Here is a 27,888-nt window from a genome sequence, read left to right on the forward strand (position 1 = left end):
GCCATCTACATGTAAAATATATCGGCCATTTAAAAGATGAATTTGTGTGACTTAGTGGAAGCCTCTAAGGAAAAACACTTTCTAAGCTATTTGGTATTTAGTAATCGTAGTTCTTAGTAGTGTGTGTGCGTGTGGTCACAGGAAGTAGCCCCCTGGATCCATTACTACTATTTGGGTGTAGGCAGCATTGGGAGCATAGGCAGTTTGAACAAAATTTCAAACTAATTAACTTGTTTCACAGTGGACGAGATAAAACCATTAGCAAAATGACGGTAGCAGCCCAAAGCCATGTGGTCCTGCTTCGGTTTAAACGGCACTCAAGCGAAGGCGCTTCAAACTAACTAATTCACCCCTAAATTCATTCGCGGTTGACAAAAATTTGCGCTTCAAAGACAGTCGCAACCCTGAGCCATTGAGTACAACCAGTTGCCCCCCCCCCAAAAAAAAATATTTGCTGGAGTCAGTGTTTGTGTTTATCAAGTGTTACTTCTCTCATAGGCAGAAATCATCTTTCAGATGGTACGATTCGGAATTTGACAAAATCTTTTACCCTCATTTCCGAAGAAGAAACTATCAGACTAGATGAGACCATTGAGCTGCTGCAGACTTTTTACAGAGGTGTAGTTGTCATGTCAGAGTGTGTTTGTGTGTTCATGTGTCGAGGGAGTAAGGATGCAGTGGCAGAGCTTTAACCTCACGGCCACTCTTCTATTGATCCATACAAGCCTCAGTGGCTGTTGCCGCGGAGCCGGCTACGCACTGTCTTTACGGGCTTCACGCTGCCACCCAAAAAATAAAAATGAAAATTAAATAAAAGAGAGAGAGAGAAAAAACAAAAGCCACTCGACTCCTACCTCACCCATCCCCATATCATCTAGCTCTCTCTCTCTACCACACTTTTCCTCTAATGAGTTGCAACACTGATAACGAGGCTGATGATCTTGCATTGATTCGCCTATCACTTGCTTGTCTGGTAATTGATCCGTAGCTGAGCCGCTAGTTAATTATACGGTCTTGGTCATGGACCCTTTCCCCGAGGGTGGTGGGGGATAAGGGGGGGGGGGGGGTTGGGCGACAGGCGGTGGCACTTTCCATTATCCATCCATCCATCCATTTTCCGAACTGCTTGATCCCCACAAGGGTTGCGGGGGGTGCTGGAGCCTATCCCACCTGTCTTCGGGCAGTAGGCGGGGGACACCCTGAATCGGTTGCCAGCCAATCACAGGGCACACAGAGACGAACAACCATCCGCGCTCACATTAACACCTAGGGGCAATTTAGAGCGGTCAATCAGCCTGCAATGCATGTTTTTGGAATGTGGGAGGAAACCGGAGTACCCGGAGAAAACCCACGCAGGCCCGGGGAGAACATGCACACTCCACACAGGGAGGCCGGAGCTGGAAATGAACCCGGTACCTCTGCACTGTGAAGTCGACGTGCTAACCACTGCACTACCGGGCCGCCCCGTACTTTCCATTAGTATTTCTAAAAAAGAAACCGTCGTATTTGCTTCTTTTTTTTTTAACGTCGTCTTGCAGCATCTTGTCATTTTCCTTGCAAACTTGTCCGTTATTTCACTTTCTTTTTGTCCTCGCCATTACCAGCATCCGAGGCGAGTGCACAAATGACAGCTGTTAACTAGATGCTGCGGCACCGAGCTTGCCTTGAAAGACAAGAGTGCCACTTGAAAAAAGAAAAAAAAAGCAAGGAAGTACATTTCCGAGACATGATGCAGAAATTGTGGATCTCAGCCTCCAGATTGTCATTTTATCGAATTAAGTTCCACGCATTAGACGTTTTACATTAGTAAGACTGCAGGGACAACAGGAGACACATTTCTTGCTGAGATTGCTAAAATTATCAGATGTTAAAAAATAAAACAGTACTGGAAATGATTTGTGGTGAGAATTAAATTGCAACATGCACAAGTGAATTGAAAAATTAAATGTGCACTCGGCAGGCGAATTTCTTGAAAACTGAACGTATTGTTTGTTACATGCCGTATACTTCCAGTGAAATATCATGTTGGTAAATACCGTGACATATAAATTAAATCAGGGCTTACTAAGAAAAAAACCCCCAATCATAATACTTTTTTTTCTATTTTTTTTTTAAACATTTGAAAATTTGCAATGTAATTGAAAAAGAAAACGCAAATATTCTTTTTGGAGATTTTTGTGTTCGCCGGATATAAGGATCAAAATACATTTGAAAATATCTTTGGAACGAAACGCAAGTACTCACAGACGTGTACACTTTCACACTTAATGACAGCTTAGTCTTCAGTTCTGTTTTTGGGACTAACTACTTTTGTAACTGATGGAATGTGTGAAGAACGTATAACATGCAAAAGTCCACACAGGAAGATCAGAGCCCGGATTTCAACTGAACTGGGAGGCGGACGTGCCAACCAGCTGTTCACCGTGACGCCACAACAAAAACACACAAAAGAAATTCTAATTGAAAGGCGTGGCAGGAGCACTCCTAGACTGTCAGATTGTAAGGGCATCATGCCCCCTTCAGGTCACCCCTTCTGGATTTCAATCAACTTTAGTTCTGGGTTCTGGCCACGCTTTCTCGAACGGTCAAATTATTATGTGTCAGGGTGGGTTATTTTCAAATTTCTCCTCTTGACACGTGTGCTTCATTTTTAACGTAATTCACAAGAATGGTATTTTTTTTTTATTAGATTTAGGTCAGAGTTCTGGCCAGATGATCATTTTCTCAAAAGGTGAATACATGAAGCAGTCTATCACCGATCACAATCAAGCTACAAGACAAATGCATAGCTAAGAAAAGAAAATAGTTGCTCTCATGCAATTGGGGCGATTTCAACAATTCTCACCAGCCGGGCGCAACACAAACAAAACAGCTTTGATGTGCAATTTCAGGCGCAATTTGCTCTCTTTTGACTCCAAGTTCGCCTTGGTGACGAGGCTCGGTTGGGAGGTGCACTCAGGTCATTTCTGTCATGACGCCGGAAAAACAGATTTACACCGAAAGGTGGCGGGAAAGAAGATCAGGAGGAGGCGCGGCAGACGGGATGTCTTCATTGTTGAAGATGTGACCCACTCTAAGTCGCATACATCTATGCCCTGGTGTGTGTGTGTGTGTGTGTGTGTGTGTGTGTGTGTGTGCGTGTGTGTGTGTGTGTGTATGCACGCCCCCCTACCCTTTCCTCTCTTTTTGACTGCTGCTGCTGTGGGGACCAATTTGGCTAAAATGGAACCTCTTCCTCATTTTTTTCTTAATTAAAATCTGTGAACCTCTGTGTGTGTGGGGGGTTGGGGGGGGGGTCTGTGCTGGTGGCAGACTGCTGCCTGGGTTCCATTAGTCTCTCATTAGAGTCACAGAAAGTCAAACAAAGGCAGCAGATTTTTATCAGTATAAAACAAATCTATTGATTCTTTCTCTCTGCACCCCCCGCCCCCTTTTATTTCATTTTCAAGTTCTGTGGTAATAAGACACATTTATCTGAAAAATTTGCATTGCTAACAAATTTTAAAAAATTGGAATGTAAATCATGTCACAAAATGTGATATTTCACATGCATCTGTGCATTGAGCATAGGCATTCACATTCTTATGTAAAAATGATCAGCCTTGCCCATATTATTAATTTGACAAAAAAAATGCTGAGATGGTCTGCGAACCCTTTTCAGCTTGTGACCCACCCTTTGAAAAACCCAGCTAGCTTGGGGGAGTGTTTTTGTTTTTATTTGCCAAACTAAAGTGTAATTTCACATCCACAACAGTAGGTGGCAGGGTTGCTGTCATTGTCAGTGTTTGCAAGGAGTATTACCTCTCAGGTGAAGATCCCCCCGCCCCCCAGCATGAATACCACACAGGAATATGAAGTGCAGTGAACAAATATTAATACAGTTAGTCTTTGTTGTAAATTGCTCTATATTTCTTTATTATCGTGTTTGCCTTCATGTTAGTAAAGACACAGTGTTATGCATATGCAAATATTACTATTTATTGTAACGGAGGAGACGTGGAGGGGGTGTGAACTGTTTTCTTTTTCCCGAGAAGGAGGTTTAGCAGAAAATGATTGAGAAGCATTGATTTAAACAGTGAACTAACATACATGCTTTTGAAATAAGCAAGAAAGCTGGTCATACTGTCATAAAAATAACATGTTACATATTGATCGCGGTGGTCCATATTTTTTGGGGCTCTCTGTAAAACGATTGTTTCTGTTTATTTTTATTGTAACACCAAATTGGCACGGTTTGATAAAAATCTACATTTTGATCACATATGCGAGGTGCTGGCGATATTTATCGCACGCACGCACGCACGCACACACACACACACACACACACACGCCTTGTTGAAATGGACGTGACCGTGTGCGCGCGTATGTCGGGACGGTCCCACCGGGCAACTCTGTGCAAACATGGTAATGAGGCAGCAGGACCCCCCCCCCCCCCCTCCCCACACACACTTACACACTTCCCCCCCTCCACCTCTCTCCCTCCTTCACTTTGCCCCCGCCTCCTTCACCCCGAGCTGAGGTGGCGTATGTGTGTGTGTGTGTGTGTGTGTGTGTGCGTATAGAGAAGGAGCGAGCGAGAGAAAGAGAGAAAGAGAGGAAGCGTGTGGCGCGATGTCATTGAGCATCTCAGTCCGGAGCAGCGCACACACACACACTCTTACGCACACACACGCGAATCGGGCTCTGAGGCGCTGTGGCCACTTCCTCGGCGGACTACGGAGAGAGAAGGAGGAGGAGAAGGACTTGGAAGACGAAGGCGAGGGGGGACACGGGCAAAGAGGAAGAAGGAACGAGGGAGAGCATAGACGAGAGGAGACTAGAGTGAGAGAGAGAAATAGTGAGAGAGGAAACTCGTGGCGCGCTCCCGCTCCTCATCTTCACTTTGCTGGGACACACACAGAGTTGATGGTAAGAACGCTTTGTGTTGCTTTTTCTGCACTCGAGTGCGTTTTGATGATACTTTTCGATGTGTTGTTGCGGTGTGTGTGTGTGTGTACGGACGGTGCCCCCCACCCCACACACACACACATATTCGGGGTCCCGATTGCGCGTCCTCATCACCTCCACCTCAAGGCCCGATGCAAATTGGCCACACACTCCACGTAAAAAAGAGGAAAGGCAACCCCAAAAGAACCCACCTTCACTTACTTTTCTGTCTCTCCCACCCCCTTGCCCCCCCCCCTTTTTCTCTCTCCATCAAGTCCAAGGAGGCAGATGTGAGAGGCAGCAGTGAGCGCCACACAGCCCCACAGGAGCCCACCGCCGCCACCGCGACCACGAGCAGTGACCCGGAGACGCCCAGCACGCCGCCTCCTCCTCAGCCTGCCGCAGCCAAGGCTGACCACGGAGCCGCCGCCGGCCCCGAGAGCGAGCCCTCCAGTAGTCGCAGCGGCGGTGTGGGCGCCGGCGGAGCGGGCGAGAGCTCCATGCAGTTCAGCACCAGACCGCCTAGTGCTGAGCAGCCGGGCTTCATGGGGACATGGCAACAGCAGAGCACTGACGGCAACCTCCTCTACAGAATGTCCCAGCAGGTATGAAAATCCCCCCCCCCCTACCCCCCACCACAATCCTTCATCTTCTACCCCACAACACTGCGGTTGTCCCAATGTTGATAAACTCTGAACTCCTGCTGGTGGGTTATTTCACAACTGATGCATACAAAACATCAAAAACTGTGTAAAAAATATATATATATGGAAAATGCAAAATCCATCTAATGTGTTGGATCGCAGTGGAGTCGATGGTTGCTTTGAAGTGACATTTGCTTGGACTTGTAAAACCTCCACGTTTCGGAGCGGGATGTTTGACTTCACGTGGCCGGGGGGCAGGGAGCTCCCAGCGCGGCTACGTGAGCGCGGAGGAGCCGCGAGCGAGAACCGGCTGTCCGGTGGTCGGAGGATGGAGGCTGGTGTGAAGCACCACCGTACGTCCCCGATATTTTTGGCGGCCTCACGCGGTGGTTACGATCTACTCGTTTAAGTTTCTACTTTAATAGTTGGCGAGAAAATCGGTTGTTTGTTTTATTTCGCTGAGGTTTTTAAGCGAAGTTTCGGGTGGCCATGAAAGGGGACGAAACGGTTGTGTGTGCGCGCTCGCGCGTGCGTGCGCGTAAGGGGGAGACGGTATAGATAGAGAGGATGCTTGTTGGCTTGCAGTCCATCATAGCGGGACCTGCGATGCTCCCGGTACCAGGCACACGCTGTCACGGTTGCGCAACAAGCACGTGAGCTGCAAAAGTGGGAGAAACTTTCGAGCTGCAGCGGGGGGGTTCGTTTAAAATCCCGTATCGGTGAACACTATTTAAATGGTGCATTATTTGACATATTTCGTAAAGCTGCAGCGATGCATCAGAATGCTTTTTTTACTCGAATTACGAACGCTGCATGCAGATGAGGGAGGTCAGGTGGATTAGGGTCCCGTGGACAAGCACTTCCAAATGAGACCCCTTAATTCGGGTTTTTTGGGGGGGTTCGTTAAACCGGTTGATTTGTCACAATCACCTTCCTTTTTGTTTATTTGCCTTGCCATACTCCGTGATTTTTATTTGATAATAAAGACTTTGTGATGGGCAGCGCCCTGGGCTGTTGACAAAGACGTTTGAAAAAAAGGAGAAAGGGAGGAAAGGGGGGGAAAAAGGCCAAGGAGAGAAGAGGATTCGTTTTTGTCGTCCGTCGGGGCCTTCAATGATATTTTTAAGACGCGCGTAAATTGCGGAATTTTGCAAGGGAACGTTTTCAAAGTAGGATGAAACGGGAATAAAAAAATATAAAGATCTCATATAGGAGAAAATATGTGTCGTTGGTAGAAAGTGTTTGGAAGGAAAAAAATGTAAACGAGTGCTGTCATATTATTTGAGGCAAATTATTCGTGACACAAATCAACAGGGGAGATCAAAAGATGAGCAAATTCAGAGTGGATGCAAGTGTGGGGAAATACATTTTTAAACGCCTTCTTTATTTGACATATTTCAAATTCATAGAACACATTTTGGAAACGTGTCAATTTATTTTCTTGGGGGGCGGGGGGACAACAAGAACGTTTAGATATTTCATTTATGTTATACTTTAAATCGACCATCCTTATTTAGGCTTGAATAAAGATTTGGACACATATGGTTGAGTTCTTAAAAAAAAAGGCCGCACAAGAGCCTCCTGAAGAAATGCACAGCTCGCCTCAAATCAATAAATCGGCTTCGATTGCATTTCCGAAAAGGCGAAAAAATGCGTTGAATAAAACGGAGAAAATAATTATTTGATGGAGGCAAGAAGGGAAAGACAAACATTTAAATGACGAGGATCGATTATTTTCCCTCGTTGCGGTCGTTAAATGGTTACGGAAAGAAAAAAAATCGACTCTTGCAAAGTTTACAACCAACCGCTTTTTTTGGGGGGGGGGGGGGGCGGCGCCATTAAAGACCGCACCGCTGCGCTTTTGCGCAAAGCCGCAGGCGGCCTCTGCGGCAAAGTGAGCGCCACTTGAGCAACACCGTAAAACACACTCCTCTGAGCGCGCACACGTGCAAGTGTAAGCGTGCGCGCGCGTGCACGCTTTATCTCTAAAAAAGCGTCTCCCCTTCTCTCCTTGCAAGGGTGCTGTAACGCGGCTTCCTATCAAGTGCGACAGGTCGACTATGGGCCGAGACCTCGACGAGGTACTGTTTCACCCCCCCCCCCCCCCCACTCCCACGCCCCCTACCTAAAATTGAAGCAGCAGCAGCCCCCCTCCCCCCTTTTTTTTGCAACACACACTAAGGAAAGACATGTCGTCATAATGGCATTCTAAATGCATCTTTGGAAAATAGTCTCTCTGTCTCTCTCTCTCACACACACACACACACACAATAGTGTATAGTAACATGCAAAATCACTCATTATAGTTTTATGCATCAGTTTTTTAAGCCAGACCAAAAAAAAAATATTGGAATTGAGTCAATAAAGCGTTTTCAATTTGACAAGCAACGTCAGCGAGAGGGACTGTCATCAAAATAAAGCAAATGAATCCAACATCATCACACATAACATTCAGACAATTTGTTCTTATTTTTAGAGTCGAATCGTTTGTTTGGAAATGCCTTTGCAGGGTGTGTGTGTGTGTGTGTGTTTTAGGAAAAGCAAAAAACATATTTTTAAAATATAGGATAAACAGACATTTTTTTCCATCCTGATTTATTTAAATAATTTTAAAAACAATTTTATGTAACTCTATTCCCTAATTTTATCCTAATCCCTATCCCTAATATTATCATTTTATCCTCTCTCTACGTGTACATTGTGACGCCTTCTCGGAAATGCCTTCAAGACGATGACATTAGTCTCTTTGGAGCAGATCAGGAAGTGATAATGTGCCTATTAACACATTGATACACTCACAATATGAGTGTGTGTGTGTGTGTGTGTATGTGTGTGTGTGTGTGTGCGCGTGCATGCATGTTGCATATGTGCTGCATATGCATTCTCGGGAGTGAGCGGCAGAGATTTCATGCACATGTGCAGAATTACCCACACTTGATTGTCTGCGTGTGTTATTATTTCCATATCGGACTTTTATGGGTCGTTGCACGCGAGCATATGGGATGCCGATACGTATCTGCTATCAAGTGTGTGCATTTGTTTGTGTGTGTGTGTGTGTGTTTGTGCGCGCATATGAATCTACGCTGACACACGGTTTGTGTCTGTTGCTCTTGCCATTTATTTTTCTGAGTGGGGGGCTAAATACTCTTGTGCCAGTTGCCGGAGTGGGTGTGTATGGTAGAGGTGAGCGTGCACGAAGACTGTATGGCTGAGAGTGTGTGTGTGTGTTGGCCGGGAATCCATGTGTGTGCGGGTGCGAGGTGAAGTGTCTCTTGGCTGGCCTTGGCTGGAGGAGCTGGAAGAGAACAGTGAGGTGAAAGAGGAGATTTTTGCAAGAAAATGACATACTGCCCCCCCCCTCTCTCGCAACCCCCCTCCACCCTTTTGCTGGCTTTCTTCTTCTGTCGATCACACGTTCATCTTTTACTTCCTTTTCTATAAGTCTCAACCCTTTCCTCAATCGAGGTCAATCTTAACAAAACAGCCCAAACGCACACAACAGGCTCAATTGAGGCTTTACCACATAGTTATTCAGTGGCCACGAAATGTTTAAACAAAAAAAAAAAAAAATGGTGGTCCATTAGTGCCATCAGCGGCGGCGGCGGCTTGGTTTGCATGCGTTTGTGTTAGGACCGCATGTGCTTTGTTTTGATATTCTGAGCATTTGTGGCTTGATTGTTTTCGAGACGGTTCCACCCCCCCCCCCTCTCAAGGCTTTAATTCGTTTCAAGAATGACTTGGTTAAAAATCGCATCCTTCAATCGTCCCTGCGTAAATATCGTATTGTGGTTTGTTTTTATGCTTTGAGTCCGAAAATTTGAACTTCTGGTGCCCTGCATCTGGGTCAGTGCAGATAAGCCCAGTTAGGAATTTCAGGGATGCGGACTGTCATATGTTCTCCGGACCAAAATGCATGATTCTGATCGTGTGTGATGTCACGCTACTCCTGGCGACGTTGCGTCACCATATTATGATGACATACGTTCATCTGCGTTCCCTTTTTCCGCAAATGTCAGCGGCCATAGACACAAAACATCAACATATGATGACAAACTCCCTTTCCCTTCTGGAAAAGATGCGGCAAGGTCGAACGAATGAATGAATTGGGCCGAGCCGAGTGTGGAGTGAGAAGGTGGAAACACCCATTTGGGTTTTGAAGCCCAAATGCGACTTAAGTGTCACGCGACGTGCGGGGTTTGGCATCTATGGGTGGGCAACTGGATCGCAAAGTCACAGAAGTAACAGCGGATTGAAAATTCCTCGTCCGAGCTTTCCTGGTATGAAGCTAGACACGGCGAGTCACCGCTAAGCTATACGATACGGTAAAACATTTTTTTAAATCCTATTTTACAAGAATTATATTTATAATTTCACAGGGAACAAGCTCAAGCAAAGCGTGGAGAGTCTCTGTCATTGAACCACATGAGTGCAGTCAATGAATGACTGGATACTTTTTCCCTTGACTTGTTGGCTGTGCAGCCAGTGCAGTTTGCTTCCTCTTGAGCAATCGCGTCGTGTTTTTTGTGGTTATTTTTTCCTTGTGACAATGGATTTTATTTAATTTTTTGAATTGCAGCGCACCACCTGTGTGTGCGAGGGTCAATCACATGCAGTGCTTGCGTGTGTGTCGTCGACGGTCGTTCGTTCGCATCTGTTCAGCTCAGTCAACGGCGTCGCTCGGTGTACGGCCGGCCCGAGTGTGCTGCTGATTTTGCCCGCCACGTTGGGACTGAACACCCAATGGCGAGAATTTGTCAATACCTTTTGCATCTCTTCAATGTTGACAAAAATATGAGAGGATTGTATGTTTTTTTGTTTGTTTGTTTGTTTTTCCTGAAACAGGAACTTTTGAAGCGAAAAGTCACATTTTGGTGGTGTGTTATTGTCGTCATCTGATTTATGACTTTTGACTTGATGAAGTCACCCGTATTGAACACTTAAAAGACCCCAAGCCAAAGCGTGGGAGAGACTAGCTCGAACTCTAAAGTAGATGAATAAGCTGTATTTCATATAAATTCATGATTCATCTGCCTTCATTTTAGCATAAGCTCGAGAGCAAAACCTTTCTGTACAATAAATCGGATACTGTTTATTGTAATACAAATGAATTTAGCGCTCGTGTTAGCTTGGAAAAAAAAATACAGGGAAAGAGCTAAAAATAATTGAGTGAAATAATTGAAAAACAAATCTGACTTATCGAATAAATCACTTAACGGGGCTTTTTTTTTTCTTCGAAATGTGACTTGTCCGATTATTTCAACGAACTCGTTCGGTGGCATTTAAATAAGCGATGAAAATGCGATGTAAATACATCTTTCAAAGTCTATTGGCTTCTTCGATTTCAGGGTGACTGTCTAAAGGCCTGCGTTGCTTAGTTGGCTTTTCCTGTGGTGAACGAAGTCACCCTTGTGAGGAGAAAGTGTGTGTGTGTGTGTGTGTCGCTCAGGATGTCACCACCCTGTTGCAGGCTAATGAGCCCAACAAACACCCACCCACACCCACACACACACACACAGAGCAATGTGTGTATTTGTGTGCCTCAGTGCCAGCAGGTCAACATGCACTCTGCGACCGGGGGGGGGGGCACTCGTGGAATATTTTCGACAGGAAACGCAAGCGTTCCCGCGTCGGCGCTCGGGGAGGCGTGAGCGCACGTCTGAGACGAAGGTGACACGGCTCGTGACCCACGTTAAGTGACAGGAACCCTTTCGCGCCGGCTTCTCCCTTTTCCTGTTATTCCTCAACTCCTGTTATTTTGTTCTCTTCTGGAGCTGGGCCAGTGACGGGCAAGTCTTTTGCTTTCTCTCTTCCTTTTTTTTTTGTTGTAATTATTATGTGTTTCTTCAAGGACGCTGTCTCTCTCTCTCAGGCACACACACACACACACACACATACACACCTCCCTCCCTTGTCTGCTGGCTGCCAATTTGCCCCATCAGCAGTGGCAAGAGAGCTCTCAAGGCAGTGAAGCTTTCATTTGTCTTGTTGTCCATGTGACTAATGCCGCCGCTGTTGCAGGGCGGGAGGGAGGAGGTGGGGGGGCACTCGGGCTGGATTGCTATGATTATTATTGTTGCTCAAAATCATCATCATCATGACGCTTATTTACGGTCGTGGCGGTAATGACAGCCATTTTTGCTGAGGACTCACGTGATTGTGTTGTTGTTTTATTTTTTTTTTGCCAGTGCTTTCTACACGGCAATTATCCAAATTCTGATGTGAATACGACATTTTCGGTCGCGTCTCTTCACGTGCACTTTCTTGCTCCTGTTTTTTTCTTTCTTTCTTTTTCTTTTTAACTTGCAATGGAGATGTGATGGCCAGAGGCCCAAGCAGGATTTTTTTTCAAGGGAGGTTTTGGAGAAGGGAGGCTAGTGGTACAGGCACGTTGCCAACACACACATGCACGGACGATTCCCTCCCAAAGGCAAAGATAACCTTTTTGCACAAATTACTTTTTTTTTCTTTTTCTTTTTTTTTGCGCACATGGCGTCTCATTAGCTACTTTTTGGTTTTGTTACGACACGTGTAAGCATTTGTTTGCCATGTTTGCACTGCTGGATTAATGACGTTTAATGGCCGCTGTTAAACGCAAGCCGCGTCGGCGTCCTGTGGCTCGTGTTTTTTGAGCCGGGTGACTTTGTGTGCGTGTGGGGTGGGGGCATATGTGTTGTCATACGCACTTTCTATACCTCCAATGGAGTCTTGTATAATCCCATGTTGGTGTTGGGGTGGGGGGGGGGTCACCCCCCCTTCCCCTCTCCAACCGGTCTCGTGACATTCATTGTGTGATCGGAGCGACGGAACAGCGGGGCAAAGTGAAAAATCTTGTCTGGGCCTAAATGGGAAATTTTGTTTGTGTGTTAAAAGGAAAAAGAGGTGTTTTGTTCACACGCACACACACACACACACACTTGATGTTGATGTTTTCTCGGTAAATGGCCTGACCTGCCTCTTCATTGTTGGGAAACACTCAGCCGTGAAGTGGATGGCTGCAGCGCCGACTCAATCCGTGACGAGCATGATTCGGACTAGCCTTTAATATTTCATGCCATTTAATCTATTTGATATGTTTTTCTTCCACCCACTCCGCGACCCCACCCTCCTCTAAAAAAAAAAATCTAAACAAAAAAAACACTCTTGTATTCCTTGTTGATGAATCTTTGCAAATCAGCGACTTCTCCTCAGGTATTTCTCCCCCTCTGTCGGGGCCTCGTAAATTCGCCGCGGCTTGAAAGGAGGCCAGGGTGGTAAAGATCAACGTTGGGGCTTAAAAGCGCTGACATCAATAAGGATGGCAGGCAAAACAAGTGCTCGCTCTCCATGGCCGAATGACACTTAAGGATGTGCAAAAGCGCATTAAGGACACGGGCGAGAAAGCGAGGAGGAGGAGGTCGAAGGTCTGCCGGAGGAGGGGGTAGGAGGAAAAGGGAGGGGGGGGGGATCAATTGGTAATAGGCTGAAGTCACAGAGGCGATTAGAGGCGTCGACTTGCCCCGTGTTGTAAATGCTGTCAGATCTGTTCAAGGAAGCCTAATACCTCTCAGGTTGAAAGCTGTAATAACATCAAGTGTAACTAGAGCTGCAGGGAAGTGCAAGGGTGAGTCTGGGCAGCCTGGAAAAAAAAATATAACAGGAACAGGAAGTGGTTGAAAGTGGTTCAACGTTGAGGTGTGCACGTGTACACAAGCAGCAGTGAGGTTGATGGGGGGAAAAAAAAGGGCGATGGGGCCGGTTGGACTAATTCATCTGGCCTCATTAGAGCAAGGAAATGGGGGGGGGGGGCCCTGGCCCCCACCCTAAACGCACTCCGGCAGATACATGCAAACACCCTAAAGCCACTTCCACACCGCCGTCATGGCGAATTGACGCATCAGATGCATGACGCTGATTCGCTTGTCCCTTGCAGACCGAGTGCTGCTTCCCGTAGCCGCCGCGGCTTTCCGCCTTCAGATAATTACATGACTAACTGCCACAAACGCTTTTGACGCAACAGGTTTTGAGTCGGTGAGTTTCAGGTGTTCAACTTCAGACATTCCGGACTTTCATACACTTTGGAAGCCGAACCTCCGCGTACATCCGAAGATTTGGAAAAGCCCCTTTTGTAAAACGATCATTTCACACCTGCTGGCATTGAAAGACAAGTTGTAGAATTTTTGGTGACGCGACGGGGAAACGACTTTCACGCCGCCTTCGAGGCCGCGTCGGTGACATCGGTGTGATGGTGATTAATCGCCATGCGTGTCGTGAGTCTCGGGTGTTGAACTTCACCCGTTGATACGCTAACGATTAAAAAAAAATTGGATCGCATATTTCGTAAACAACGCAACTTAATGAGGTTCACCAGCATAACAGCCAAATGCTGCTTCACCGTGTTTGTTTTGAACTCTGAGCTCCACTAACTGACGCGACCGCAGAGCCCTACTGGGTTGATATCGTATAAGTATAGGAACGTATTCAGGACCTTAACCCATCCGGTGATATATGGAGCAGGATAAGAAATTTAAAGTTAATTCTAAAGCTGACTTTGCGCCAGTGTAAAGCATTTCCAACTGGAGCTGCTAGTCGCTTCGCACTCGGACCAACCATCCCGCCGGTAAATCTCTGGCGTTGAGCGCACTGCTCATGGTGTTACTTCAGAAGCCGACAAATTCGCCGCTTAACGTTAACGTCGCCTCACATTTCGCTTGGGTGGCTTACGTGCAAGGCAGAGAGCCGGGAAAAAAATATGAAAACGCCAGCGTCGACAGTCAAAGTGGCTATTGTCTTAGTCAATCTCGGGCACGCACGCACGCACACACACACACACACACACACACACACACACACACACACACACACACACACACACACACAGATGACAGAGGCACACGGCGCAGCACGGGCGCAGTTTAGGGAATAGAAAATTGCCTTCTCAGGAAGGCCCCGGCCAATTAAGGACCCGACCGTATTGAATGTCAAGTGTTAATTTAGCCCCACCCCCAGGCCCAACGTCACTCCTTTCTGTAGCCTCCCACCCACCGTCACCCCTCCATTTCCCCTCAGTGGTGGTTCCCAAGGATGAGCCAAAGTTGATTGCGGCTCCATATTATGTGTCGCAAGCATAAGTGGCAAACTTGACCCCTCCTTTTTAGCTTTCGGCGGAGCCCCCTCCCCCCCTTGACTCCCTCCAGAGGGATGCAACGATGGAAGGGAGGAGGAAGGATTAACTGTACCGCAGTGATAAGCACGAGTGTGTGTGTGTGTGTGTGTGTGTGCGTGTGTTGGTGGTGGTGTGGGGAGTAGGGGGGCGTAGTTGGTGAAGAAGTTAGGGGGTGGGGGCTGCAGAGAAAGAGAGAGAAAGAGGCCAAAGGGTTTGTTTGATCTCACAGGACTGGGCGGTGACTCTTGATGGTCTTTTAATGGCCTTCACTCTGACTGAGGTGACGTCCCAGGCACACATGTCCTCCGCACAAAGCTCCCAAAGGAGACACAGTTCGCTGACGCACCAGCCATGAAGGAAAAAATGGCTGTTTTTAAAACATGAAAAAAATGACCGGGAAGGCGATAGTATGCAAACACGAACAAGTGCTTGTCTGCGAAGGCCGTGTCCGAAGTCATCATCACCATTGTGAACATGTATAAAATGTCTACTTCGAGACATTTTTAAGCTTCTTTGACTGCAAGCTCAACTCAGAGGCCTCATTTGAAGGACACAAATGCTGTCAAACACGGTTTCCGTCACTTTTTTTTTTCCTGTCAATAAATTGCCAAAACGATGCTGTTTAGGACACAGCGCAGTCAGGCATGCAAAAGTTGCACTTACTGTATAAACAGGCTGTTTGGAGTGAAAGATTCCTTCAAATGTGGCCTTCTTTTACGTTTTCTGATTTTTTTTTAAAGTGCTGTCACCATCAAGACCTCTAACGAACAAAATGCCAAAATGACACGTCCCAAGTCACCGTCTTCAAATGTGACTTTTTATTGCCACTATCCTTTGTGACGCAGGGGCTGCATTTCAAGGCCACAAATGCCATCAAACAAGCCCCCCCCCCCCGCCCTGTCAATAAATTGCCAAAACGATGCTGTTTAGGACACAGCACAGTCAGGCACTCAAAAGTTGCACTTACAGTATAGACAGGCTGTTTGGAGTGAAAGATTCCTTCACACGTGGCCTTCTTTTACGTTTTCTGATTATTATTATTTTTTTTTACTGCTGTCACTATCAAGACCTCTAATGAACATAACGACACATCCCAATTCACCATCTTCAAATGTGACTTCTTATTCCGGGGACCCCACGGCCACTATCCTTTGTCACGCCGTTGTGGTGAAAAACGAAACGGCAAAGTTTGCAAGAGAAAGTTCGTTGCCCGAGCCTAATAAAACACTCCAGGGTCCAAGCAGGCTTGTTTGTGAGTTGCACTGATGGTAAATGGCCACCTCCTTACCTCCATGATCTAATAGATATCCACTTAGTCTTAATGGGCAGATTCCCTTTCTCCGTTCCTGATGACTCGCGGACACTTTAAAGGTAGAATTCCCAGCTTGTCTTTCCTTCGTCTCACTCCCCGCGACCGCCGCCGGTTTCCAGCGTACCAACCCCCCCTTGCCTCGGACAGGCGCATATAAAAAGGAACACCGTCCGTGTCTGGCAACGTGGTTTCGCGTCAAGTCGGCTCACGCGGGCGCACTCGCCCATGTTTGTGTGCACTGATGGCGATGTGGTGAAATTGAATCGAGAGTGTGAGTATTGATCACCCCCCCTCCCCTCACCCCCGGCCCCTTGTGTGTCATGAGAGCAGTCCTGCCGCTCGCCATGAGCGCATGAGCCACCCGCGCAAAGCTGACACAGTACTTGGTGCGGAAATTCTGCATGGCGTTTTCAAAGATTTTTGCTGAAAGAAATGAAAAAGTAGCTTTTGAAAATGATTGACGGCGAAATTGAGTTTAATACTGAAAAGTCCTTAATCAAAGGGATCCAAAAAGGAGACATTTTTAATAACCTGCATTTAAATAGAATTTATACTTGGGGATGGGGGGTGAAGGGGGGGGGGGACTGTACTTCTGTTTGCAGCTTATTCCACCTGTGTGCAGCATAACAATCAAATGCTGCTTCACCATGTTTGATTTGAAACCTGGGCTCCACTAATTGAGACCTCAGAGCCGAACTGGGTTATTATTCACTTCGCATTTCTTTAATGTCTTCAGGACCCGACCCGTTTAGTGATTGTAGACCAGTTGCAGAATTTTAAAATGTCTTCTGAAGCTGACTGGGAGCCACTGTAAAAGCCTTGATTAAAATAATATGCTCTGACCTCGAGCTGAGCTGCAACTGTTTATGTTCTTTTAAAACTATTTTTGGAATAATTGTTCAGAAAATAAAATGCACTTATAATGGACATCACTTATGAGTGATTGTTGCCATTTGCTGGCCAATTTGGTCCACTGCATTAGTTATGATTAAAAAAAAAATCCAATGATGTGCACTTTAGTGTCAAAAAAACATAACGCACACAAAAACGGCATTGAAAATATCCTTGGTGGAGGTAATTACAACTCCAGACGTGTTATGACAGGCCGGGCTGTGCGTCGCAGATTTATGCGTGCCGGGGGCGCCCTTAAATAAAGCCCATTCTTGCACACACATTTGCATTGTTTCACGCTACAATCTGTTATGTCAATAACAGAGTGCAAGTTCATAAAAGTCAAGGAGTGTAATTCAGTCCCCGATCATCACAATCGAAGCCACCCATGCAGCACGCTCCCCAGGCCAGGTGGCGGTATCGGGGGATGGGGGTACTGGGGATGGAGGGGGGGGGGGGGTTTGCCATCAAAGCTCTGCTTAAGTGTCTCTGGGTAGATAGTGATGTCTGCAGGGTGGAGGCTCTAGTGGCCCCTGACAGGGCTTAATTGATCACCCTGACCCAAAAGCAGGCGAGGTAGCGGAGTGGGTGTGGAAGGATGCGATAGATAAAAGAAAGAAGAGGAGAAATTGCGCGAGCGAGTGGCTTAATCTCGGCGGAGCGCTCATTTCTGGGCTCGGGATGATGAATACGCCGGGCCTAGCGGCTGACACAGATGGATCAGGCGGGCTTTCCCGATGGTGGCGTTATAAATTAACACATTATCGGGCCTTAATGTGGACTTGCGACCTCACACCAACACTATCAACACACACACACACACACACATCCACATGCGCGCACACACTCGCACTTAGTGAGGGTGCCGACGGTGCTCCTCAAAGGGGCATCGATTTGTTAAAGTGCTGAATTGGCGTCGCGGCTGCTGGTACGACTTTCTTCCACCCCCCGCCCACTTTTACTGACTTCTCATCTCAATTTTCACCATCTCCTCCATCGCTCCTGTCTTTATTTGTCGACTCGCGCTCAAAAACGCCTTCTCCCCTGAGTTGTCCTGGCCCAAATCCCCCTTTTTCTGGGTCCAGCTCTGCTCCCTTCAGCGGCCCCCCGCGCGTAACACTGGCCAGCCAACATTGTTATGTCGCTGATTCCGAGACTGAAAGGGAAGCACTATGTGTGTGTGTGTGTGTGTGTGTGTGGCAGGGGATTGGTTTTTAATAACCACATGAACAGTGGGGCTTATATTCTGAGCAGCCTGCACATTGTAAGGCCACACACGGTGACAAGGTCCAGCACAGTTCTGTGTAAACCGCAACCGGCTCGAATAGCAAGCAAAGCAGAACAGTTCGGTTCTGTACCTGAACGACTGAAATTTGCGAGGGGGTTAATCACCATATCCAATCTGTACCGTGTCAGCCCTCCGCCCACCCCCCTTCGGTACCGCCACTAGTACGGACGCTGTCCGTCATCAAGCTGTACTCGAAGGCCATCGTTTACGTCAATGTTGATGTTTTGACAGAATGAAATACACCAACGAAAGTCCGTTTTGCTTCAGAGCACATGCACCAAGTTGCAACATCCTCGGATTGGCAATTTCAACCAGACGGTAAATCATCATCAAATGTAATCACTTATGCTGATTCCAAAGTCAAATAATGTGGCATGCTGCGAGGGATAGGAATGGTACGAGGTTATTGTTGAGCTGTGACCGCAGTTTTGTTGGACACATGAGATAAAAGTGACTATTAATTGCTTTTTTGTCTCTTTTGCGCGTCTTCTTCATGCACCACATGAACAGATCTGCTGAACTATGTGTGATTCGGCGATTGGCTGATGACGTGCTGCCTCCACAGGTGAAAATACAATCCACGCTAGTGCTGCACGCAATGCGGCTTGCGTGCACGTCATATTTTGCGCTTGGTTTTTCTTTGGAACTCGGGGCTCAACTAGTTGCTAGCTCCGCATCAGTCATCATGGTAACGGAATGGTAATGCAGACATGTAGTTACCTCGTATTGTGACATCATGTATTGAATGTGATGTCCAAGTACATGGATGGACAATAATTACCAAACAAAAATAAAAAGTCCATTTACAAATTATTTCTGAAGAAAAGATTACATGAGACGCACAAGCAAGCATCTCCATTCAGCCGTGTTGCACTTCGGTATCGGTATTTTCTTGTATCGGTAGCGTCTTGTGAGCCTCCAGCCAAGAGGTGCGCATTTGTTAGTGTCTGCTCCATTATCACCCATCGCTCAGACGGCGCGCGTCTTCACGCTACGATCGGCCAGAAAAGCGAGATTCAAGGGGAGTAAAAGAGACTGTCCCCCCCGCCCGCCCCCTGCTAGCTTGCTGTGGTCCAGTCCAAACATTTACCATCTGGTGACCAAAGCCTGACCCTTTACTCGTCTCACACAGACATACACAGCCGCACACATACACACACTCGGACGACATCCAAGTGATGAGTGAGTGACCCCCCCCCACCCCCAATCCCCCACCCCACTCCTTTTCCCAACCGAGTGTCCATCTCTGCCAGACCCCCCCTCCCCCAACTAAGCCCTGCCCCCGGCCGCACATGATTGGTGGACAAATGATAGATTGATGGCTGCCTGCGCCGTTCGCGTCTCTAATGAAAACGTCGGTTTATAAAAGAGCGGTTCTGGCTAAAAGAGCGTCAGCAAACACGCCTGGCCGTGACCAAAACAAACACGCAATCTGCTCGCTCGCTAATGACAAATTGCTGTTTTGTTTTCCCCACCTCAGCTTTTTGCTTCATTCGGCCAACATCTTCATGTACTAAGTTGGGGCTCTTGAAAGACGACGCGATGAAGCAATGAAGTCACTGAAAGGAGACATTTTATATATTTAAAACCTTTCCATGGTGTTTTACGAAAGTACGGCAAAGATAACGAATTACGCATACTTTACTCGCAAGTTCTTGCCTCGCTGAAATCAATGTACTTTTTTGGGCCGTTGGTGAGTCCGCCCATCATCACCGTGACAAGCGATAACGGTTATCAGGCGTTGCATCTTGGCAAGCGGCTTTGAAAGCGAAAAGCATTTTCACTTCGGGGGGGGGCAGAACTTCAGACGGCTGTCAATAAGTGTGCCGATTCGTTCGTGTGGTGCAAGCAGCGGACACATAGTCAAAGGCAAACGCCGCTCCACTCAATGCTGCTTTATCAAACAGAAGCTAACGCTCATCCACGCAGCCGACAAAGGTTAACGCAGCTCCACTTACCTTTTGATTTTGACATGAATGTGTGTCACACACACACACATATACAGTATATCTCGCTGAAGTACATTTCAATGGGACTTAGGGGATTTTTGTACATGAGTAATTTAAAATCTGACGCATGCATCACCGAGTTGTGACATTTTAAGGTCACCTCGAAGGTCACCCAGGCTGAACTTAAGCCCCACTGTACATAGGCCTACTGTGTGTGTGTGTGTGTGTGTGTGTGTGTGTGTGTGTACCTTCCTAAAGTCACTCAACGCCTGACCACCCCGCCCCCCGCCCCTCCCCCCTCCAGTCGAGTTGGGGGAACAAGGAATGAGCGGAGAGCAGCTTGTGATGTGACTGTGGCTTGACGATAGACAGAAAGAAAAAAGGGGGGAGGAAGTTGAGAGAGTGACCGCAATGGTATTGGGGAGGGTGGAGGGGGAGACAACATGGAGAGAAAGCAGAAGTGGGGAATCTCAGCAAGATGAAGGCAGAAAGAGGGATGGAGGGAGGAGTGAAGGGGTAGGGTTGGGGGGGGGCGCCTTTGCCGCCTCCGCCTGAGGCTGATGCGTAGTGACAAGTCACTTAGGAGGATTTCACTTCCTCTAGACTGCGGCCGGTGGCAGGAAGAGACGTCGCAAGTTGGGACAATTAAGCGCTGGAAGAGATATGACGGCACGCATGCAGAGCGTGCCGCGCCGAGCGGGCGTGGGGAAGGAAGTGAGACAAGGCGTGTGTGTTTGCTTGTGTGCAGCGTGTGTGTGTGTCTGTGTGTGTGTGGGTGTGTGTGTGTGTGTGTGTGAGTACATAGACCAGAAGCCACCAATCTTTTCTTTGCGGCATAAGAAGACGGTAGAGATGGTTAATAAAATTAAAGCCACGTTTGAAAAAGAATCTCCTCCTGATTTAAGACCAACAAAAAAAAAAAAAAAATACAAATCTACACTCATACATGTTGGGAACACCGCTACTGACCAATAGCTCCCCACCATTTTTATGCACCATACCTCAACTTTGAGTATATTCTCGCTCTGAGCCATTCTCTGATCCGATTATTCCAGCCTGCTAAAAATAAGGGATGATCGAGTCTAAATACTGTATAATGTGCTTGACGAATGCATGTCCAGTTGGGAACCCCCTTGAATAGAACAGCGGCTAGACATTTTTCGATGCGCCCCACCCGCTATTAAAATGTTAGCAGGTTCTGTCTTTCAAGATGAAGAAAGTTCTAGTTTATTGAGATACAAGCCTACCAAGTCCATCAATACATGCATCACCCAGTCGGGAACCTCAGACTAGCCTCTTCCAGCCTTCTCTACGTGCCGCACCCTGAGAAAACTGTTCCTAAGAGGTCACATCCTTTAGATAAATGCTAACTGAAGATGAATGTCCTCTGAGTTTAAGATAAAGACAGAAATATGAATACATTTATACACGCAAGCTCTGCGTGGAACAACTGATACAGACCAGAAGCTTCCAACCTTTTCTACACACCGCACCCCAAGTAAAGTTTCAACGAGTTCTTTATTTCAAGATGAAGAAAGTTCATTTTACTTACATATAAGCCAACCAATGACATTAATACATACAAAACCCATTTGGGAACCTGAGCACAGGCTCTCTGCCTTTTCTACGTGCCACACCCTTAGAAAACGGTTCAGAGTCTGGAGCGACCTTTAGTTAAGTGGCATTTGAAGAACAATTTCCGTTGAATCTAAGACATAAATAAATAAATAAAACTATTATTCACATATGTAACTCCTACCTGCAACCCCTGATACAGAACAGAAGCTCCCAACTTTTTCTACGTACCGCACCCCAAGTAAAGCGCTCATGAGTTCTTCATTTCAAGATGGAGAAAGTTCTTAGCACTGACAAGCAAGCCAACCAAAGGCATGAATACACACAATGCGAGTTTGGAAACCTCAGACCAGCCTCTCTCGGCCTTTTCTACGTGCCGCACCCTTAGAAAACGGTTCCGAGGCTGATGCGCCCTTAAGTTAAGTGGCATTTGAAGAACAATTTGGTCTGAATTTAAGACAAAAAAATAAAATAAAATAAAATCAACGAACATTTATATATGCAACCCCTGTTGTATATAAAGGGGTTGCATATATGAGGGGTTGTCAACCAGCCCCTCTGATATAGACCAGAAGTTCCCAACCTTTTCTCTGCGCCGCACCCCGAGTAAACTGTCAGTATGTTTTTGCCGCCATGATTTGAAAATAAGAGATAATTCAATCCAAATACTGTATCATTTGCTTGCATTGTGTGCGTGCCGTGGGGGCCGCCGGCTTGGTTGAGTGCGCGCCATGTGAGGGAGGGTCGGCCTCGGGCTCCTCATGGTACCGTGTGTTACCACTCTGCCTCCCTCATTCCTTCACCTCACGTCTGCAAGTGAGGAGTGCGAGGGAGACGAGGAACAAAGACGCGCTGCAAAGAGCCGGCCAAGAAAACAAACCTTTTTTTTTCCGTGTGTGTTGCAAATAGTTTGGTGTCACAAGTCCTGATAAGTGTCCCGGAAAAGTTCTTTTGGCTACAGTGTGTACCGTGTTAGCCGCGCGCGATGAGCCGTGCCAAGAATGTCCGTGTAATTGGAGTGCGAGCGGAGTCCAAGATATATACACTTTTTCTTGTTTCACAGAGTAGCTTTTGCTTTCAGAGCGATTATGTCCCATCGAGGGCGAGCCGCTTCTGAAATTGTCTCCTGACGCTAATTGGCCCGGTTTGTGTGTTTTCATGGGGACTGGTGTTTCATCCACTTATACAGCAAAACGCACGTTGCGCTCACGGGCAAATGTTTGCATCAAATTAGTGACAAAAAGTGCTTCGGTTTTTCTACAGTGGATAAAAAAAAAGCTCTAAGCACCCGTTTCAAATGCCAGCTTTTTATGATATTAAAAAAAAGAGACTAAGTTAAATAAGTCATTTTCAGACAGACAAACAAAAAATGATTTAATTTAGTTTCTTTGTTTTTTTTTTGTTAGCCTTTTTTTCTGCCCAGTTTTGGTTTCTTCAAAAATATGTTATAATTTTTATCAAAACGAACAAAAAGGCAAGTCCTTTTTTTTTTTGCATTTCACCTCTCCCCAAAAATCACAATAGACTTGTTCTTAGTAATTTAGTTTTCTTTTTTCTCTTCTGCGTCACAAGTAACAAAAAATACCCCAAATGCAGTTTTTTTCTCAATTTTTAACCATTTTTTTATGTTAAAAACAAATATTTGGAAGGAAGAAAAATGATTCTGAAAAAAATCTGTGCACGTGGGTTTATTTTTTAGCATTTCTAGGCGTACTGGATATCCTCAAATGTTACAATCTGCTCAGTCAGTAAGTAATCAGCAGGAAAATTGAATGGCGTCAATAGCAGATCAAAGCTGTGTTGGCCAGAGCGCAGCTGTCACTTTGACTAGGGCATTGTGGGAGTTGTAGGTTTTCCATCCATTTTCAAAATTGCCTCCTCTTGCCTTTTTCCATTTTCCACCAGTGTTGGAATCAAGACTCATGCATCATCGAGCATCTGCATTTGTGAACCGTGCTGAATGAGGAGTTGTGAAAAGCTTGTGAGACGAAATGCCCTGGCAGCGCGGAGCAGTGAACATAAAAAGGGCAGTTTGCACTTCATAATGCAAAAATACCCATAACCCTTTGCAGCTGCCTTCAGCCAAGGTGATGACGGAGAGGGGCTTTGCAGACTTGGACCTGGTACATGCTAGGATTTTGATTTTATTTTTTTTCATATTAAGACACCAGATAATTTGCGGGTCGCCTTCAACCCCCAATTACCGCATCGGTTCCTTGACACAGAAACCGGCGAGCTGGAAAAACTGTCCAGTGTGAAAGGGGTTCCTGACTTCATTTCAGAAGGACACTTCTTGACACCTAAAGCGTAGAATTGTCCAAAATGGCGGATTAATTCAGATATTTTCCATGATTGTGCGGAGAAAAAAAAAAGCTGAGTCGTAGTTACTGCTCGTAGCTGCACTTTTCAATGCATATCAAGTCTACGCAGGCTTAAATAATTAATGCCCGCTTGCTTGCTTTCTCTTCACCTTGCTCTTTGTCCCTCACTGCCATCCTCTTGTTCTTCTCTCCCATCATTTGTTTGCTTTGAGACGCTAAATCTTGTTTGCGCCTATTAATAAGTCAAGGCGGATTATCTCAACCCCCACCACCCCGGACCCCTACTGCCTACATACCCGCTCGCTAAGTCAAGTACGCAGCAGTAGCTAGGGTAGCGTTCGCCGCCGCCGAGTACCGGGTGGCTGTTTGCGGAGCTGGAGAGAGGCCGAGCGCGCCGGGCTAATTAGATTAATTCCAATGCCTGTAATGATTGCTCACCATCTATTTTTAATGAGTGTCGCATATCAAAGAGCAGCAAAGCATGCGAGAAGCTCCAAGTAACCCCCCCCCCCCCCACGCCTACCCCCTCCGTAAACACCCACACAACTTGTGTGCGTGCGTATGTGTGCCTCTGTCAGGGGCTTACAGCGTGTTAGCATATTGCCTTTAAGTGCATATGTTCTTGTCGCTGATGGTGCTGACACGGCAAGAGCCGATCCAATAAAGTGAAACTACGCTTGTCAGTAGAGCACAGAGCCCCACCAAGGCTAGCGAATGCGCTGACTTCTACACACACATGACAACCCCCCCAAGCCGGCTACCCCATACGCAAGCAGACTAGAAAAATAACTTTAATGATTGCAAAAATGTATTGTGATTTTCTTATTGCCAAAAAACAACATCGATATCTGCGGAACTAACACTCATATACACACACACACACACACACACACACACACACAAACAAACTGACAATCGCAAATAAAAGCCAGAGCTTTTGGTGCCTAGAAGCAAAGTCATGAGGTACCTAACTAGCAAACACGAATGGTAACATCATACTTCACTTCATTCTGTTTTCGCTTCACTCTTGATAGATGGTTCAATCATATTTTGGATAGATATCGATACTGCAGACCTGTAGGAATATTTAGCTTGATGCTTACTGATCTTCTTTAAAAATCCTTTACTTTGTGATCGTTTGAGCTTAATTGCTTGATATTTATTGAGCTTAAGAAAAGTTCTTAGAAACTAAATTCTATTAATAATGGCTGTGTTTGCTAGCTAACCAACTAGCTTGCTACCTAGCGAAACAAAGGACAAACAATACATCAATGCTCGACTCCCGCTTTTTCACATATAAAAGGACAATACTCGTGGACAAAATAAATATCTAGCAAGACGATTCTTTTCATAATCTTGCATGAGAATCCTGAAGGTATGTCAAATCCAGTTCGCTAGCCGATTAGCTACCTAACTATAGCAATGCAAACTCACTGTGTGCTTTCTCTCTCGATGAAGGACAAAATAGAAAGCAAATCTAAGGATCTATCTGTGTGTAAAATACATTTAACTAGCCAATTGACTAACAGTGATAATTAAGCTTCCGCCTTCATGACTTCTCTCCCCGGCCCGTTACGTTACATTTAGCAATGGCTCACACCTTTGTCGTCCCGCAGCGCTCTTCACCCACACTTTTATGCATGTTGCTCATTTTTAATAGATGGTTGTCTCCTTGGCCCGGTAAAAAATGACTATAAATATTTCAAAGTTGTGCTTGTTCAAAGATGAACAGCAAAAAACAAACGTTTGGGGAAATGATGTTGATCTGATATCCCCCAGGAATAAGACGCTGCAAAGGACAAATTTCACCTGAACATTATTTGCAACAAATATTCTTGTGATATGCTCATGCAAAATAAAATATGAACACACACACACACCGGGTAAATATCCATGAAAAATTAAAGCAGGTGTTTGTGGTAATTATAGCACTGTTTGCCTCTGCCTCAAAGCGAAGCAGAAGTGTAATTAAACATGAGGGCAAAGTACACACAGTCAAAAGTAAAGCTTGCGCATGGAACCGTGCCGTTACGTTATGATGCGAAATGAGCCTATTTGTTGGTCGCTCACAAAATTAAGCTGTTACTTATTGAACTGTGGTACAGCAGAACATGCATCCGAAACGCATTAACAGCAAACTCATGAAGACACACTTTTTAAACTTCTCCGCATGTTTGCTTTCACTCTCTTGCTGTCAATAAATGGGAGACTATCAGAGGACATTACTTTGAGTAAATGCTATACGCGCTCACTTCAAGCTGTTTACACATAAATACTTTCAGCAAAACAAACATTGAGCACCAAAATGTTCTATCAAACATTTCCTAAGCATAAGTACGCTATCTTAACGCTATCTTATAATGTGAAACTTTATTGATGGGCTAACGGAAATTAGCATTGATGTCACGTTTCTTATAAACCTGTCGGGGACCTTCTTTTTCTTGCTCATGCTGTCCGGCAACGTGGTGCTCCACCAAAGGTATACCATTCTAAATTCAGACAGTGAAAACCCATAACTGTTAACTTCACGATAAAGTCGGCGATTTAGCGGTGATGCGAAAGATGACCCGCGACATGGCAGGGGTTACTTCATTCCGCTGAGGTTTGGACGGTCACAACAGTGTGATGTTTTTCCAATGGGGGTGTGCCAAGCTCTTTTTATGAATGAGAGGAATCTTCCCGCATTAGTGCGCGTGCATTTGTGTGTCTGCTTGTGTAAGCTGGCAGCGACCCCCCGGGGAGGGCACATAATTCTGCGGGACGCGTCCAATCAGCGGCCGCGTATGTGCGACACATGTTTTTTTATTCAATTTTCTTGTCTTTTCATCTTGCGCCACCGCCAGAATGCTTCCTGCTATTTTCCTCCCAGCTCGGGACAAACGAATAACAGATGTTGAGAGGGCTGGAACGCAAAATCCCCTAACACAAACCCCTCCGCCTCACCGACACCCTCCAGCACCCTTCCTCCACCCTCCATCTTCTGTGACTCGTGTGTGACAACCTTTGCACTCTTTCCCGCTTCTTCTGTTCCCATTCAGACTGCCTATCCCAACTCCCGCTCTGCTGGGATGCGAGTTCCATTTCACTGGAAACCTGTTTTCTTATTGTGTATGCATTCGTGTGTGTGTGTGATCCCACTCATGTTTATTCAGCGATTAACTCAATCAATGCCAGCCATTTTCAGATCCTCTTTTTCTCCTCCCACATAAAAAAAAGACATAAAAATATGTACCTGGCAATGAATTAGATCCTATTTATGACCACATTCCTAGCCAGTAGGAGGCAGTATGTTGACCCCTGGGGCATAAATCTAGAAATCACACTCTTGCTTGTCTGTCTGTTTTATCAGTGTCAGAAAAGTATCTCTTGGAGTTGTGTGCAGCGGTAAAGTGAAAGCTGCTATACTGTTAGCGAAATGCTAACAGGCTAAGCTAGCATACCATAGCAAGACATGGGATTTTTCGAATAGGTTCGCCGGACAAAATTGAGTCTCAGGTCACAACAAACTCCAAATGCTGTATCAGTGTCACATGCGACTTTAGCTTTTTTCAGGTGTTTGAATGTTGTCAATATTTGTCGTTTTTAGCAGCTGTTTTCTCTGCTTTGATTTTGAAAATGTGCCGTTTTGCGTGGAAATGCTTCTTCGGTGTTGTGAAGCACATGGAGTAGCCTGGTGTATGAAATATGCTCCACAAATAAAGCCGCTTAGCCTTGCCGCACGATAGTCAACAGAATGACCCTGAAACGGACAATTTTTAAGGGGGCCCTGTCGTCTGATGTTTTGTTTGTTTTTGTATTCTTCATCTAATAGTTCTCAGGCATCATTTCCGCAGACAATGC

General features: G+C 46.0%; 1 protein-coding gene across 3 annotated transcripts in view; it reads left to right on the forward strand.

The window, feature by feature from the left end:
• The window catches only part of bnc2 (basonuclin 2), a 166,704-nt gene that overhangs the window by 70,791 nt on the left and 68,025 nt on the right, over positions 1 to 27,888 (forward strand). Inside the window, exons 1-2 of one of the 3 annotated variants that reach the window (XM_052085118.1) lie at positions 4,576 to 4,908; positions 5,202 to 5,531. In XM_052085118.1, the coding sequence (XP_051941078.1) occupies positions 4,612 to 4,908; positions 5,202 to 5,531 (627 nt within the window). In that variant the 5' untranslated portion in view covers positions 4,576 to 4,611. Of the gene's footprint in view, positions 1 to 4,575; positions 4,909 to 5,201; positions 5,532 to 27,888 lie in introns of those variants that run through there. The other 2 variants (XM_052085115.1, XM_052085116.1) reach the window with 2 other exon arrangements.

The sequence above is a fragment of the Hippocampus zosterae genome, chromosome 13 (assembly GCF_025434085.1).
Source record: "Hippocampus zosterae strain Florida chromosome 13, ASM2543408v3, whole genome shotgun sequence".
In the NCBI taxonomy this organism is placed as follows: domain Eukaryota; kingdom Metazoa; phylum Chordata; class Actinopteri; order Syngnathiformes; family Syngnathidae; genus Hippocampus; species Hippocampus zosterae.